Genomic DNA, 18,391 nt, shown 5'->3' with positions numbered 1-18,391 from the left:
GTTTGTGTAAATCGCACTGATTCCACCTTATGTCACTTTCCATTCTAAGCCTGCACAATGCAGATCAGCAGTTCTCGTTTCATTTACATTTCAGGCACTGAGCTGACAGTCTTTTCAAGTTAAGCTTCTGGGAGAGAAGAGTTAGATGGTCTTATTTTGTCAGCTGCAGTTTGACAAAATGTTGGAGTCCCACTGGTGAGATTACTTTTGCAGAATAGGTAACTAATGGTAATATTGCGAGTATCGATGTATTGTTACTGCTAAGTGCCCATATGCAGCAGGCTCTGAATGTAATTAAACACTGGCTAATCAGAAATGAATCAGACACAAGCTGAATCAATACTTGATTTCAGCTTGTGAAAGCAAAAGTACAAACCTGCCCCAGCTCCATCTATTCTGTTTATTTGGTGCTGGTGCAGAGCATTCAGCTAATCACACTTCCTGTCACCTTGTTTAGTAAACCATTTAGTAAAATGATAGTGATGCAACTTGTGTTGTGCAGCCACAAATGATGTCATTTGATATTTTACTGAATGTGTCTAACAGGTTCAGTGTGTCAATGGTTCAAAGTCATTTTTTAATATATTTTTGTGTTTTAGTTTCTGTTTGGTTGCCATCTTTTTTTGGTAGTTTTTATATTTAAGGGTAGATTACTTTTTTTTTTAAAATGTAAATAATGTTTTTGTATGTCTATGTTTCATTAAACTATTGCTATAAAACTCCATTAAGATATTTTGAACTCCACGAGTCAGTTTCCTCAGTGAGGCTGAATAATAATTTGTTATTCTTGTAGTCTCTGTTTTTTAACAACAAAGGCTGTAAAAATGAAGCTATTATGGAAATGTCTTAGACACCTCTGGTTTAAACATAACATGAGGTTGTACAGAAGTCTATGGGACTCTGCAGTTCCCTCAATAGTTTAATGTCTTAATAAATACAACACAATGCTGATGTTGTAAATTTTGGTTCCACATTAGAGTCAAATAGGAGGATAAATCAGCTATGCTTTTCTTTGTAGCTGACAAGTAACTAGCCTATGAGCGTTCACCGTCCCTTGGTTTCTTAGTCAGATCTACTTCCTGTCTTCTTTGTTTGACATAATGATAGTAATGGGCCTCAGTCACACAGGCTTAAAGCCCAGCTGGTGACCAACTGACCACTAGTTGCAATAGAAAATGTGTATTCCCCAACCAGTTGTGAATGCTTGCTGTTGGTTGCTGTGAAATCGATTGTGAAAGCCATGTTCAGGGAGGCCTACATCAGGTCAGTGAGCGCCTGACAAACAACCAGTCACTAAGAAAAAAGCATATTTCCAGACCGGTTGACAAGTGGTTGCTGGAGATTACTTGAAGTCTCTAGTGTGAAATTAGTTACACAGAAGGTGCTGCACCAAAAACGTCCCTGTGACTGGTTTGAGTACAAACTGTGGTTTGTATGGGAAATGATAACTTGTCTGCAGATGCTCGCAAGCTTCCAAGTGAAAATTCAAAATGTACATTGGAAAACAGAAATGGAAATTATTTACTTTCAAAGTAAAAGTTGCCAACTATCTTTTCTTTGAAGGCAATTTCTGGTTTGCATCACGCTTTTTGAAGTTTAGCAAGGGCTCGGAGGGTAAATGGCAAATGTTTGCAGACAAGTCGGCGTCTTCAACATACAGCGCGGGCGACGACAGTAATCTGCTTTCAACCAAAGTAAAGTCACAAGGAGGTTTCTGGTACAGCACGCTCTTTGTGACCCTGGTCAGGAAATGCACTCATTATATGAAGCATAATGTGACACGATTTAAGAACTGATTTAAGCTGAACAAAATTTAGTGGTTCTCATTTTAAGTCTTTATGAGCAGTTTGGAGTACCGAAGCAGCGACTGAGATGATACAGTCATGAGTCTCAGTGAAGTCACCGTCACTCGAAAGAGACCCTGGAAAGAGAGAGAATTTTAAAGCGAAACAGAAGGAGAGCCACGGGGAGAGGGCACGCGTAGGTCTTACATAAAGCCCAGATGGTTCTAGGGAAGCGCATGATGGGGACATGGAAGGGTGGAGGGAAATAGAGAGCGGAATCTGTGCATCTGACTGAGTGACCGAAGGCTACAACACCTGGATGGAAAGATACAGATATTGGGGTCAGTCAAGGAAGCAAGGGGGGTCATGAAAAACACAAAGTGTTGCTTTTGCGCAGTGCAAACAGATGTGTGTGTATATAAAGTAGTTAAACCTTTTGTTTTTTACTACAGATGAGCCTAAAGTCAGCTTCAGTAAGCCCAACAATGATCTCCAAACACTATACATTTGCCTTATACGTTTTCTGATAAAGCACTTTTAAAGTGACGTATCTCAGTCTGCTCGTCCACATCTTCAAACAAATGTTGTGTTTTCCACATAGTGTTAATCCAACAATTGCTGCTGCTGGGCATCCATTTCTGGACAAATCCAGCAAGCCACAGGACCCAACAAAGCAGATGAAGGAGGCTTTACTGCATCTAAAAACGAGTCTGGAAAATGTATGCTATTAAAGCCCAACCTCTAAACATCTACATGTTAAGTGCTCTCAAATGGTTAATTTAGCTTTTGAGAGTTTAAGATGGTGACATCTGACATTTAATGTTACTTTTGGGAGGGTTTTATATTCAAAATGATAAAGGTACACTATATAAAAGTTCAAGTTGCCCAGTTAAAACTATAAATGCTCCCACAACTTTTATATGAATTGGTGGACTTGGATGGATGGAGACTGCTGCATGAAAAATAGTTTCTCATGATGCAAAAGAAAGATGGTGCCTCATAATTATCCTGCTGTCTGATCGATGAGGACTATTCCCTGTGATTAAATAGTTGCCTGCTTTTTCTTCAGAGTGATTTTAGGTGTGACCTTTAATCTTGTCTTGATGATACTGTTGTGTTACTAAGCAACCAGTCAGGTCTGGTTGCATGTTTCAGATAGCTGCAAATACTCTGAAATTTAATCCCAAGCATGTTGTTTTTATGCGCCCAGTCTCTCCTGTTTACAGCAAGTTAGCCAAGCTAAGCTACTGCTGGCTGTCCGTTTGCATATGGCATACGTTAGAGCAGTATCAGGTTTCTCATCTGACTGTGACCAAATAAGTGTGTTTCCCAGAAAAGGTCTGACCTAATTGGATACCAATTCATTCCAATGTATTTTATTGCTACAAGAATAATCAGGTTTTTCACAGTACATAATGATTTTTGCATTTTAAATGTATGAACTTTGCACTGACACAGTGTCTGTTTTTCAATAGATTCATGTCCACTGCTTGTTTTCAACTTCAAATTCACTGTGAGAGAGGTGCGTGTGTGTGCGTGTGTGTGTGCGTGTGTGCGTGTGTGTGTGTGTGTGTGCGCGCGTGCGTGTGCGTGCGTGCGTCTGTCTTAAAACATCAGGTTGAACTTTTGAAGAGCTGACACCTAAGATTTAGGGGTCAGTACTATTCCTAGTGTTTTGTCTCTTGCTCATGTTTGTCTGGTCTCGGACACACAGCGTGTGTCAACCTGTGTTCGTGTGCATGTGCCTGTGTGTATCTTCTAAAGGCCCACACCTGGTTTCTAATAGGGAAAGACGTACAAGAGGCACAGCAAGAACATGCAGCTGTCTCGCATGTTTCTTTTCCTTCCAAAGTCAACTGCAGACGGAGATGTCATAATGTGCGACACGCTGCGCTGGCAGGCCCACCGCTGATGGTTTCCACTTGCACGCCGCTGTGGCCGTGGTTTTCACTGCGAACAGCTCCTTGTCCACGACACTTGTGTTTGCTGATCTTCCTGTGTGTCCCACCTGCAGCCTTTAGCCTAGCACGACGAAAGGTCAAGGATGCTAGGGGAAAAAAAAGATCTTTGTTTTGCTCTTCTAACATGCAAGCACAGCTAGACTCAAAGACAAACTACAGGGCTTTGGGGAAAATAGCACAGCTGTTTGTTTGTTTTGTGCGGTTGTTGCTGTTTTGTTTCTGACTTTAAAAAAATTCTATTTTTAATTTTCTGTTTATGAACAAGATGTCTCGCCATATTCTGGAAGCATGAAGTGTGAGGCTCGTGGTTCTTTGTCTGTCCACAGTTTTCTCTCCAGAACATCGTGTCCTGAAATATTTTTGTAATGTTAAAACCAAACATGCAAATCTAAGAAATAAAAATATATATTTTTAAACTTTTATGGCATTGCAGAAGAATTACCAGTTTGCTGCTGCACTGAGGGGGTGTGTTTTTTATGACCAGTATTCCTCATTTTCGTCAGATTCAAAGCCAATCGCATTGAAAATACCAGGGTATTCATGCAACGAGTCTCAGAGAGCAGCCTCTGCCGCACATAGATAACACAGGGAGCCCAGATGAATGAATGGTGTCATTCATACAGCAGACTGCAAGAGCTTATAAGACATATATTTATATTGGCCAGAACCAGACTGCTGTATAAAAGCATCTTAAAACAAGGAAAATTCATAAAAAACTGGCAAAGTAAATCCTAATGTAATAGTCCATCCAACCATCTTGCTTTTAACACAAAGGTAAAAAACTTAAATGTATGAAAATGATGCTTTGTCAGGTCAATATCAAAAAGAAAGTTTCCACTTATTTCACATTATGAATCTCATACAAATCTCTCAAAAAATTGTATTCATATATATATACAGTACCAAATCCCTCTACAATAATACAGAGCAAAGATCAGACGACTCACTGTGAGCAAGCCCTTGGCAGCAGCGGGAAGGAAAATCTCCCTTTTAACAGAAGGAAACCTCCAGCAGAACCATACATAAATACAGAAATTTTACCTCTTGAAAACTTAGCAAACTTTTTTAATAGTTTTGTGTTGTTGTACTGACCAAGCCTTTGTCTAACTCAGTGGTTCTTAACCTTGTTGGAGTTACCGAACCCCACCAGTTTCTTATGCGTATTCACTGAACCCCTCTTTAGTGAAAAATAAAATAGGATTTTTTTCAAATTCAAGACATAGATATGTTTTTTACTGATGCACAAAATGAGCCATGCATGTCATGGCGGAGGCTCTGCCGAACCCCTGAGACCGACTCACCGAACCCCTAGGGTTCGATCGAACCCAGGTTAAGAACCACTGGTCTAACTGAATTACCAGAATGAAGGCAAATCTATGTAAAACCCCAAGACTTCGTCGATCGTAGCGAGGCAGGTGAAGGAATGCATCTCTGGCAGTGCTCAAATTTCACTAAAATAAAGTACATCCTAAATTAGCAGCATTTATTACACTGAAAGAGCACAAGTACCTTGCTGTGCACCCACAGACAGACACACAGCCAGACACAGCTGAGGTTATAGAGGAGGTCAGGGGAGAACGACCATCTGATGCCAGCAGATGGAGGGATGCAGGGAGGGAGTGGAGGAAGAGGAGAAGCTGCAAATCAGGACGACATGACCGAAAGCTTATCGGCTGTTCTTAAGGCGCTGATTTCACTTCTCATCCTGTTTGCTCCAGCGCACCCACCTTATGTTTATGTTAAACTTTGCAGTAGACGAGATAGTAGCTTACAGAATATATTCCATGAGCGGGAGTGCAAGCAGTGAATAATTAAACTCATGCACTCCAAGATGATTGCTAACAATCCTTTCAATCCATTTGAATCCAATGGCCAAATAAGTTTTAAAAAAGTAGAAAAAAGAGGCTCTCAGGATTCTTCTCTCTGTCATAGCATCCATTTCCCATTCATGCTTCTAAATGAGATGGGGTTTTTTCCCCTTTTGATTTTTCATTTGCCTGGTGCACTTGCCGGACCTGCTGCAGCAGCACTATCTCAGGAACACACTCGCTTCTGTGTCACCTGAAGTCACCTCTATCTCTGTGTGTCTTTGTTGTAGAACGGAGCAGTTCCAGGAGAGCCAGTGAAGAAGGATGAAAACTCCCGGAGAGGGAACTGGGGAAACCAGATTGAGTTTGTCCTCACCAGTGTGGGCTATGCTGTGGGCCTGGGCAATGTCTGGAGGTTTCCATACCTCTGCTACAGAAATGGAGGAGGTAAGCATCACAATGACGACCTGAGCCCATTATCTTTGCATTGACAAACTAAACTACAGTGTACCCATGTTCATAAGATGATACAGACACTGATTTTTATGAAACATCAGAAGCCGCATTTATTATAATTGTTCTATTAATGAGGTCCAGATATGTAAACGAGTGGCAATCAGTGTAGTATGGATATCCTGCTCAGTTTGTTTCTCCAGCCTCATATTAATATTCAGTCTCTCGCCTGTATGGAGCCATCAGAAAGAGAGTAATGACATTACTACATTTGCTGCTCTTCAGCAGACTTCCACACAAAAAGTGGGTTTGAAATCTAGAGAAAATATTTTCTTTCCCAGGCTAAACTGAGGGGCTGCATTCATTTATTTATTTATTTATTTTTGTACATTTAAATGATGACAAATTACTGCACTGGAATACTAGAATGAAACTGTGAAGCTGAAAAGAAGCTTACTATGTATATATCATATATAATTTAAGAATGAATTCTAACTAAAACAAAAGAAAATAGACTTGTGAACCTTTAGACTTGCTTCCCTCTCATACCTTCCTAGCAGGTGTAATATTTCCATATCAGTTATGTACTATTGTTCTGTTTATCGACTTTTATAAACTTATGATGAGCTGTTAATATCTTTAGAGGGAGTGTATTTCTCCTATATTGGCTCCTCATTGGCTCCCTGTTATTACAGGCTCGAAGTTAAAATCCTCCTCCTCACATACAAGTACTGGAATAATGATATCATATTTAAAGACCTCCATAGTACCATGTTATCCTAACGAAGGAGTTTGCTCTCCGACTGCTGAGTTACTTGTGGTTCAGAGGATATTCAAAAGTAGAATGAGATTTCTTTCTGTTAAAAGGGGGTTCCTGTGCATAATATAGGCATGCAGATGGACACAGTCTATAGGTCGAGAACTGAGAAAGTTCGGGTTTTCTCAGGGTTCTTTTTCTGGTTTTTTTGTTGTATTGAGATTGTACTTTGCCATTATATTCTCTACACTGTATATATGATCAGGTGTGTGTCAACTTAGAAATAATTCAGTCGCTCAGAGGCAACACCACTGTTATTTAATCAGATGATGTTAGACAGTGTTTTATTCTTGGTGGATTCAATAGATATGTTTCCTATCATGGCAACTACTGGGTGTTTTCAAACTTGTATTTTGGGTTGTAACCCTAGTGTAGTAAGATACTAAGAATTTATCAGCTGCTGAAAAATCCTCTGTTTGAAACAAGATGGCTCCTCTCCCTTTAAGACCCCCCTTCCTTTAACTTCCTAGGACCTGGCGTCCACATACTGTATGTGGACATCACACTTTGGGTTGTCTAGACCAACATACTAAATTTTGCTCTACAAGGGCCTGCTATCCACTTATGAGGCCGTTATACTGCCACTGTCCTATCGAAATTTAAAGCGAATGTCCTTATATGTGGATCTCATTTTTCTCAGAAACAAAAATCAGAAAAATTACGTAATTCTTTTTTTTTTTTTATATTCAACAGGTCCCAATCAGCCCAAATAGCAAACAGAAATTAAAAATACATGCCATGAAAGAGTTCGGGTCTCAGGAGGTTAAACCTATTTTCTTCTAATTGGCTGCAAAGCCTTCTGTTCTGACTCACGGAAACTATTTTTACATCGTTGTTCGAAGCGTTGTTTAAGTGTTGTTTAAAATGACAATCCAACGCTGTAATCGGATATACAGTTCCAAGAAAAAGTGTTTGAGTTCCAATTTGTTTTGCAAATTAGCCACTCTTACATGTTTCAGATGATCAAACGCTTTTAAATATTAGACAGAGTAAATCCGGGTAAATACAAAATCCTTTTTTGGATTGATGATTTTATTTATTAAGGGGAAAAAAACTTTCCAAACCTGTCTGGTACTGTGTGAAAATGTAATTACCCCCAAACCTAAGAACTAGTGTTTGTGCGTTGGTGATGACTGGGAATGAGTCTTTCACATCGCCATGGAGAAATTTTGTCCCAGGGTTTTTGAGCATGATTGACCTGTTTAAGGTCATGACAAAGAATCTGTATTGGATTTAAGTCCGCACTTTCACTTGGCCACTCCATGTCATTTTGGGTTGTTTAGCCAACTCAAAACCCACTTGTACAAAATAGCTTATCCCACATAACCTTTCCACTCTCCTATTTTATTTGTTTATGTCTTATGCTTTTATGATTCTGTAAACTTCTTGCTTTTATGTTGCTTTTATTCTACTGTGTACAGCGACCTTGAGTGTTTTGAAAGGCGCTTTCAAATAAAATGTATTATTAAATGTATTATTATTCAGAGGTGGTTTGGTTTACTGTCCTGCTGCATAACCCAAGTGTGCAGGCGCTCCAGGGAACAAACTGATGGCCGGATATTCCTCTTCAGGATTTTCAGTAGAGAGCAAAATGCATTGTTCCATCAGTTATGGCAAGTTATCAAAGTCCTGAAGCAGCAAAGTAGCTTCAGACCATCACACTACCACTGAGTGGCACAATAATCAGGTCAGCTCAGACTTTTGAGTAGACTCACTAAACACTCAGTTTCAGTTTTGTGTTTTGTTTTTTCTACTTTTGGCTCCGAGTGATTTCATATAGAGGGGATATAATAATATTGTCTATTATTGTCAGCATACAGCTCTAACTGTAAGCACACAAGGCCCATCCAGCTGCTGTACAAACCTTCTGTTTATGAGGGGCATCCAATCAGAAGACAGTTGGCTTTGACAGAGTTAAAGCAGCTTGTTCCAGACATTGGACGAAATAGGCCCAGCAGTAGATGATTCACATTTAAATCGGGATTCATACTAAGCTACTCTAGCAAAATCCATGAATATAAATATAAAGCTGAAAACAAATATGACTGTTGGTATGATGTTCTTTATATGAAATGGTGGGTTAGTTTTCAACTTTTGTCTCGTCAGTCCACAGAATATTTTCTCACAAGTCTTGGGGAACAGTAAAAAAAAAAAAAATTGTTTTGTTTTTTTTAGCTAATCTGTGGGTAGTTTTCTCTTGGGACATCTCCCATGGATGCCATTTTTGCTGAGACTTTTTTATTTTTGAATCATGAACACTGGCCTTACCTGAGGCAAGTGAGGCCTGTAGTTTTATAGATGTTGGTCTGGGTTCTTTTGTGACCTCCTGGAGGAGTCATCTGTGTACTTTCACTGTAATTTTGGTAGGGCTGCCACTACTGGGAAGGTCCACCACAAAGTTTTCTCCATTTGTGGATATTGGCTCTCACTGTGGCTCCCTGAAGAACCACATCTTTAGAAATGTCTTTGTAACCCTTTCCAGACTGAAAGATGTCAATGACTATATTTCTTAGCTTTCGGATGATGTGTTGCTTTTTGATATCCTTTACCTTGCTTCATTTTGTCAGACAGGTTCTGTTTAAGTGATTTTTTTGATTCAGCAGGTTTGGCAGTTATCAGGCTTTGGTTTGGCTCGTGAAATTGAACTTAACTTTCCAAACAAATGTGATTATTCACAGTTAATTCATGATTAACAAGGGGGAGAAGGTAATTACTTTTTCACATAGGGCCAGGTAGTTTGGATAGTTTTTTCCCTCTTAATAAATGAAATCAAAATTTAAAAGCTGCATTTTATTTTATATATCATATATGCACAAAAAAGGAGAAATCTGGAAGGGGGGAAATACTTTTCCACGGCACTGAATACGTGCCAGTAAAAAGGAAAAGAATAATAGGTCTTTAACAGTTAAACTGGGGTTAGAATCTAAAAAAAAAAGGAAATTTAGCAGATATGATTACTTATTTGTGCTAACATTATTAGCAAGATCTTTTATTGTGTGTATTTGTTTGAGATATAAAGTCAGATCATTGTGCAGGCCGGATGTTTCAAACATATTTCATAGACCTATACTCGGCGCAGCTGTCTTTTTTCCACAATAGCTCACACATTACGTGCTCAACATCAATGCAAAACATCTTTTTAGGCATAAAGGTTTGCAGTTATTGTTTGTTGGGCTGTGATTGCTGTCAAAATATGTCTGAGCACATAGAACAGATCCAGGTGCTGCTGCTGTTATGCTGCTTTCATAATAAAGCTACCGTATTCAGTGCGTAAGAACATCGTGACAGCAAAATAAGCTCTTTTGTCAGTATTTTGCTCCCTACTCTGATGCATCCTAAAAGCTGTGGATTAAACATTAAACAGCCTAAATTGTGTTTTAAATACCTTGCATCTTCCTTTGAAAACATGCGCAAGAATTGTACCAAAGTGAAAAGCAGCAGTGTTGGTCCAGTTCTCCTCACTCAGTGCTTGATTTCCTTGGCATGACCCCAGCTGCAGATAATAAGCCTACAGTGCAAATATTTGGATTTGTGTCATGCATGCAGGAGCCTTGAGTTCCTGCGCAAGGACTTTGTATATGGAGGCCATGCATTAGCTCAACACACAGCTGCAGTGACCGTTCACTTTATCAGCAGTGAAAAGGTTTGGACCGTATCAGCTGGTTGCACCAACATAGTTCACATGTGGAGTATCTTATGAAAGCATACTAGCACGTGCACACACGCACAGATTGTCCCTCTAGTTGACCGTCTGGTTTTTGGTCCAGTCTGAACCACCAGAGAGTTGCTGCACTGCTGAACAGACATTTAGTGACCTCTCTGCTCACTCTAGGGAGGTTATATAACAGATGAAATTCATTTGCTTTTTAAAAAAATAATAATAATAATTTCAGGTTCAGTTATAAGTCTGTATGGCATGGGTCCAATTCATGTAAGACTTGATTTGGTTAAGTTTTAAATTGCACGTCATTGCTTACACGTAAGTATTTTAAACCGTATAATAGCACAGCCTGTTTTTAATGACAACATATGGTCCATTGTGCCTCTCTGGCTTGTAGCTGGAGAGCCTACCTATGTAGAATACTTATAGACTACGTCTGCCAGCTTATATAATGTGCCTGATTTCTTTTGTCTGCTGGTGTCTGTGGACTTGGCATCTCTGCAGTAATTATGCTCATCTGGCTCCATGGTAGTTATTATCTTTGTCAGGTAACAGAATAGGAGGCAGCTGACTTTTGTTTGCCTCGTAGGTTTGGATATTTTTGTCACGACTAACACAAAAAGTGTTCTCACAACAACACAGTAATTTGTACAGACCATGCATCTAGCTGTTTAAGAGTTTGCTAGCAACAAAACACTGAATAGGGCACCATTTATATCAGAGGGGACGAGCTATGCTTGTCTTCATTTTCTCTCATATATCTTAATAGCTCTAACTGTAAGCACACAAGGCCCATCCAGCTGCTGTAATCAGAAGACAGTTGGCTTTGACAGAGTTAAAACAGCTTGTTCCAGACATTGGACGAAATAAGGCCACCAATGCCCAGCAGTAGATGATTCACATTTAAACTGGGATTCATACTAAGCTACTCTAGCAAAATCCATGAATGTAAATATAAAGCTGAAAACGAATATGACATGTCCCTTTAAATCAATGTGTTCGTGTATCCTTCCAGTCTTTCTGGACCAGAGAAATTGACTTCCTGGTTAATTTTCTCCTCCAGGTGCCTTCATGCTGCCATACTTCATCATGCTTGTGTTCTGTGGCATTCCACTCTTCTTCCTCGAGCTCTCCTTTGGTCAGTTTGCCAGCTTGGGCTGTTTGGGGGTTTGGAAGATCAGCCCCATGTTTAAAGGTAAGTATATGCGTGTGTATGTCTTTGTGTGAATATTGATTTTATTGTTCATATGAAAATTTAATTAGGCAGCAGTAGTTACATCCACTTCACATTTTAGTTTCTAATGTTCTCTACCTGGTTATCTTTTTCTCTCCATCCTGTCCTACCTTTAGGCGTGGGCTACGGCATGATGGTGGTGTCCACCTACATTGGGATATACTACAATGTGGTCATTTGCATTGCCTTCTACTACTTTTTCTTGTCCATGACAAACCTGCTTCCATGGACTTACTGCAACAACCCGTGGAACACGCCAGACTGCAGCGGTGTCGTTAGCAGTTACCAGTTGAACGCTAGCCTGGCAAATGCTACCAGTAGCTTGGTAGCTGGGGTGTCTGAGGTAGTGAACCGGACCAAGAGGACCAGCCCAAGCGAGGAGTACTGGAAGTAAGAACAGGAAGTATATGATGCACTTAGGCTGACACTAAAAATACAGTTAAACCAAAAGTTTTTCTCTGCGAAGTAGTACTATATATAAAATAAATCAGGAATGCTTGCTCATGCAATGATTGAGTTTTGTAATGCACTTTGTTTTGCCGAGTTATACCAGTAACCTCTTAGAACCTGGTTGTGTAGGCCTATCATTCTTAACAGAGGTCGAAATTGACTCGGACCTATCAGATAAGTTTGACTCAAAGAGGCCTCATGTTTGCAGAAAGTATTCAAATATTTGGACTAGATCTGACTGGACTAGCAGAAGTTTCTGTACAGTGTTGGGTCTGCATCATCTCAGCTGACATGCAGGGTGTTTACCATACCCCTGCGCACTCTGTTGTGCAGCACAGTCACAAAAATCTGCATAAAGTAGGAGATCTTTAAGCAGATATCCAGGTACATCTACTGTTGTGCAGGCTTTGCTATGTTATGTAAAAGTGAGAGTGGTGTATATGCATCAATTATCAGGGATGTGACAATGCTAGAAATCTGGTGGTTTGCATTGTAGAGTGTGCATAAACCACGAGGTTAGTAGCTGGCTTCTGGAAATTGCATTTTGTCTCAACTTTAGCATTTTGACTCTTACTATGTTAGAGGCCGTACCGTACTATATATAATATATATTATACTGGCAGATGCTGCTTGTGTAAGAACAACTATCAGTCACAGTAGCCATCGGTACCCAAAAAGATGAATTAAAAAAATAAACTCAAACAGCATACAGTTATGATGGGGAAAGGCTGGAAATGTGCTTTTAATCCTATGGTGACTGACCTGACACTCCAGGAACTACAGATTTTGGCACTTCCGCGTTGGCTTCAGTTTTTGCCCTCACAGTTTGTTGCACAGGGAGCAAAAGTGTAAGAGAAATATCACGATTTTAATTACTAAAGTTGAGGTAGACCTGTCCTGCACCTGCCGCTGCCATTCCACATATTGTTATTGTACAGGATCTCTAGTGCTTGCAGAAATCTCCAAAAGCATTGGTACTTTCAGTAGCATTTCACTGTCAACTTCTTTAGAATTTTATCATCATTTTTGTGCCAGTGTAGCAGTTCCTGTGGCATTCGCATCACTTAACATCCATAATTAGTAGCATTAATATAGGCCATCAAAGTGGAAGTCAGAGTGTTGTCATTATCTGCTGCCTCTTATTCAAATGTGCTGCAGAAGGAGCAGCCCTGTAACTGCACTCCCTGATGCTTTTCTTGGCATTTTAATGACAGAGGGTACATATGATTATGTAATGTGGGACTGCTCAGCTTGTCGGTACAGACTACCTGTTCATTACTAATTACAATACCACATATAATACCATTTCAGATTGATGAATCTGTTTGATCACAAGATACAAGGTTTTTGTGGCTCTGCTTAAAGTTTTCTATTATCTATGTGCTGAAGACTGTTGATAGAGTGCAAAGCTGGGCTTTTTTTCCTCTTTCAGAGTTTTCTTCTCTTGCACAACTTTAGTCAGACGTGTAAATGTAAAGTATTTAAAGCACCTGAAACCTTCTCTGTCTGTGTGTCTGTCTATCAGACACTATGTGTTGAACATCTCTGATGATATTGGGAACTTTGGAGAGGTCCGTCTCCCTATCCTGGGATGCCTGGCTGTATCCTGGGCTGTTGTCTTCCTCTGTCTCATCAGGGGCGTTAAATCCTCTGGAAAGGTGAGCCTAGAGCACACGCACATGCACACACACACCCTGGCTTGATGGCATTTTAAGGCGCTTGTGTATAGGATGATTTTATCAGCTTGTGTGATCATCTGTGTGTTCAGGTGGTGTACTTCACAGCCACATTCCCTTATGTTGTTCTGACTATCCTCTTCATCCGTGGCATCACCCTGGATGGAGCCATCAACGGCATCAAGTACTACCTGACTCCACAGTGGCAGAAAGTCCTTGATGCAAAGGTATGCACTTCCATTAGCATGTAGATAAATGAGATGTGCTGGATGTAGAAATGTTTCTGAACTGGGTTTTTTCCCCCCCATCTTTGTACTGCCTCTGACAGTTTGTGGGTTTGTTTGTGTAGGTGTGGGGAGATGCCGCCTCACAGATCTTCTACTCCTTGGGTTGTGCCTGGGGTGGTCTCATTACCATGGCTTCATATAACAAGTTCCACAACAACTGTTTCAGGTTGGTAAAGATGATGAGTAAACTCATTATAAGCTATGCTTTAAATAAAAAAGAATACACATTCAGGGCCAGGCGATGATGAGTTACTAAGCAAGAAATTCTGAGGAAAAGACTTTGCTTTGTCTAATGGGATTACACACCTATAAAAACATTACCACGATATAGGTTTGGTTTTGTCATTGTGGTGAGTGCTGTGCTGAGTATAACTCGCTCTGGGAAAAAAGCCTGACTTTATTTGAGTTTATGCATCAGATGACCTAATGAGTCAGAGCAAGAGCTAAGGAGCAACTATGAGCAGTGGGGTAAAATAGTCATTCGCAAAAAGAGAAGGTGAGGTAAGTGGGCACAGAGATAAATGCTCTTTTGGACTTGTGTTAGGAGGCTGGTTGCCATGTGCTTGAACACCAGGGGAGCGTGCAAGAAGCCAAAGAGAAGGTGAAGATGGAGGAAAAAGGACAGAGAAGGAGATAAGGAGGGAAAACGATGTCATTTACTCTCCTGAGCTTGTCCACACATGCTGATGGAGTGAGGGTGTCGGTGGAGGGGGCTAAGGAGAGAAGCTAAAGATATAATGTGTTCCTCTGCCAGAAGCTTGAAGTTGTGCTATCAGTGCACACAGCTGCACGGCAACTTAATCAGCTTGTGTTCTGCAGCTCCATCCCTGGTGGAGATGCTTTTTGCACTCCTGTAACACCACCAGTTGGTGCGCATGCAGAAGTGCAGATAGAGTGGGATCGAACAGAATCCGTATGCGTGGGGAAACGGACTGGCATCAAAGTGATCAAAGACATCCTCTGCGGTAACCTTAACAGGAAATGTGAGAAAGGAAAGCAGTGTGGAAACACAGTATTCCCTTGTTTAGATCTGAACACGGTCAAAGTCCGAGTCTGTGTCGGAGGAAGAGAAGATGAAAAGGTGTTTCCCGGGCAACAGTAGGATGTCAAAAAAAGAGCAGAAAACCAGCACTAGTGTATTAGTGTAAACAGAGTAAATGAGCTTAGGAACACTATCCTGACTCATACATCGGGCCTATTAAGACTAATGAAGCCATCTTCTATATTAATTCACGGTTTTATTAAACACTGATATTTCAGCAGACAGATCGAGATCAGCTGATCCCATTTGTTTTTCTTTAACCATTTAAAATGTGTTCGGTATGTATTCATATAATTGGCTTTGTTCTTTGTTCCTTTCAACATACAGAGACAGCATCATCATCAGTATAACCAACTGTGCCACCAGCGTTTATGCTGGCTTTGTCATTTTCTCCATCCTGGGCTTCATGGCACACCACCTCAACGTCCCCGTGTCAGAGGTGGCTGACCACGGTCCGGGGCTGGCCTTTGTGGCCTACCCAGAAGCCCTCACTCTGCTTCCAATCTCGCCGCTGTGGTCGCTGCTTTTCTTCTTCATGCTCATCCTTCTGGGACTGGGAACTCAGGTGAGAGCAAGAAACTGCAGCGTCACGCACCGCTCAAAGATTTCATTATGAACTGTGTGAAATCATATAATTAATTTCTTAATTAAGCTTAGTAATCAGTATAAATAATTAATATGCATTGACCTTGTGGATATAATTAATTAAACATTACACTAAATGTGTATGGAGACAGACGTATAGATAGGTGACTGTATATGTGCAGTCATTAGTATAGATTGTTTTTCATGTTTTCAGCTGGAGCGGTCTACCAAATTCCAGTTTACCTTCAAACAACAAAACAACGTGCAAATGCTGTCTTTAGTCCATATTTGTTGCATGCTGAGTGAACCTCCATGCTGATACTCTAAATAGACCAAATAAACTCACTGGAATGAGAACTGACTGGAATTGTTTGCGTGGGGAAATCAGGATTAGATCTGATCTGGATCTGCTGATGTGTAATGCTAAAAAGCTTACAAGTCATTTACAGTCAACAGTTAGTCTGCCTGTGTGCCACGTTTTTCATTGCTGACTCAGGGAGACTATAGGTGCTGTTTGTAGGTATAACTTAGATGCTATATTTTTGAAGTGATTGTGGACCCGTAGCTACAAAATTATATTCCTGTTAAAATGAGATGGTGAACATTATGTCCCACTAAATAATAGTGTTTGAATTTAATAGACGTAACCTCTCATAACCCTGATTCCAAGTTTGGACTTACTAAACTGCTAAATATTTAAAATAAAGGAGTGGCATGCTCTGTGGTCTTCTGCTGCTAACCATTTGCATCTTACTTCATTATATATTTAGGTGAAACTGGGAAATTTGTATCTGGAATGATGTATTTGATGCCAGCAAAACAAAACTATCGAGTGGAAAGAAGCTGAAATGGAGTGATTCAGAAGTAAAGATGGGCGTTCACCCTCCTTAACATTTCTCAATGTAAAGTTAATCAGTGACCGTGGCATCAGTGCTATTAATGCTAAAGGATATATTCAAGTTTGGAGCAACATATGCTGCTATCCAGGGGACATCTGTGGCAGGGATGGGCTTGTTTATTTCATCAAGATAACATGCACAGCACATATTACAGTGCAGCTCTGAACTGTTAAGCTGCTGAAATCTTATATTAAGCAATACACTCAACAGCCACTTTGTTAGGTGCACCAACTGCTCATTAACGCAATTGTTTAATCTGCTAATCACACGGCAGCATTTAGGCACGAGCACATGGTCGAGACATCTTGCTGACATTCAAACCAAGCATTCGAATAGAAAAGAAAGGCCATTTAAATGACTTTAAATGTGGCATAGCTGTTAGCCAGATAGGCTGGTTTGAGGATTTCAGAAACTGGAGATCTGCTAGGATTTTCCAGCACAAGCATCTCTGTAAAGGATGGTCCATAAAAAAGAAAATATCCAGTAAGCAGCAGCTTTCTGGGCAAAAATCCCTTGTTTGATGTCAGAGGAGATTGGGCAGATTCAAGCTGATGGACAGGCAACAGTAACTAAAATAACTACTCATAACAATCATGGTATGCAGAAGAGCGTCTCTAAATGGCCAACACATTGAAGCAGATGAGCTCCAGCAGATTGGCCAGCACAGAACTGGAAAAATAGTCTGAGTCTCATTCAGTCGGTAGTGTCACAATTTGGTATAAACAAGATGAAGGCACCAGCATCCTGCCAGTGTTTCAGGCTGCTGGTGGTGCAGTAATGGTATGGGGGATATCTTCTACGCACACTGAGCATTGTTTAAATGCAACAGCCTACAGTAGTATCATTGCTAACAATGTCCATCCCTTTATAGCCACAGTCCATCAATGTGGCTATAGTCAGCATGAAATTGAGTCCACTTCACCTCCACTGAGTATTTCCTTGTTGAATCTGTGCCATGAAAAATTTTGTTGGTTGTGAAGGGAAAAGGGGGTCAAACCTGATACTTACTGCCTAATAATGTGGCCACTGAGTGTAGAACAGGAAAACATTTGGCTGTAGAAATTGCTTGTGTGTACTTGACTTTTTCAGAATCAGGGTTGTAGTACTATTCTAACCTTTTAGCCAGTATGAATAAGAGGTGTTTTATTTATTTGACTTTCTGCGTATTTTTGGTAAAATATAGACATTATGCTTCAGAGGTGGTTTTTTACTTCCATATATTGAATATTTACAGATTAAATTCACAGTACAGTGGATATATATGTGGCTGGTCTTAAGGAATGCTGTAATAAACCAATTGTATTTCATTAAAAAATACATTTAAATAGACAGGACAATGAAATTGAGGAATTTTTATTCTCACAATTACTCAACAATGGATTATCCCTTTGGTCAAGATTCCTTTTGGTCTGTCGTCATGTAAGCAGAAGTTTGAGCAAGAATTCATCTCCTGTCAAATTCTTTTCCCTGTTCATGTAGTTCTGTCTGCTGGAGACCTTAGTGACGGCCATCGTCGATGAAATTGGTACAGACTGGATCATCAAGAACAAGACCGTAGTCACGCTGTCAGTGGCCATAGCTGGTTTTCTACTGGGAGTGCCGCTAACGACACAGGTACAAACATATGGAGAGCACATCCTTAAACACAATCACTCTCTCACTGGACTGATGTTTTTTACTCATTCTGTGTGTGTGTGTGTGTGTGTGTGTGTGTGTGTGTGTGTGTGTGTGTGT

At 40.3% G+C, this 18,391-nt stretch overlaps 1 protein-coding gene across 2 annotated transcripts in view; it reads left to right on the top strand.

The window, feature by feature from the left end:
- Positions 1–18,391, top strand: part of slc6a9 (solute carrier family 6 member 9) — a 73,505-nt gene that overhangs the window by 51,279 nt on the left and 3,835 nt on the right. For both annotated transcript variants that reach the window (XM_005740247.2, XM_005740248.2), the window contains 8 exons: positions 5,844–6,000; positions 11,548–11,679; positions 11,835–12,108; positions 13,694–13,826; positions 13,937–14,071; positions 14,194–14,297; positions 15,501–15,738; positions 18,137–18,271. In XM_005740247.2, coding sequence (XP_005740304.1) covers positions 5,844–6,000; positions 11,548–11,679; positions 11,835–12,108; positions 13,694–13,826; positions 13,937–14,071; positions 14,194–14,297; positions 15,501–15,738; positions 18,137–18,271 — 1,308 coding nt within the window. The remainder of the gene's footprint in view (positions 1–5,843; positions 6,001–11,547; positions 11,680–11,834; positions 12,109–13,693; positions 13,827–13,936; positions 14,072–14,193; positions 14,298–15,500; positions 15,739–18,136; positions 18,272–18,391) is intronic.

Source organism: Pundamilia nyererei, unplaced genomic scaffold (genome assembly GCF_000239375.1).
Source record: "Pundamilia nyererei isolate P.nyererei 1_Seehausen unplaced genomic scaffold, PunNye1.0 scaffold00098, whole genome shotgun sequence".
NCBI lineage: Eukaryota > Metazoa > Chordata > Actinopteri > Cichliformes > Cichlidae > Pundamilia > Pundamilia nyererei.
The sequence above is the reverse complement of the archived record's forward strand: the minus strand, read 5'-3'. Positions and strand labels throughout refer to the sequence as shown.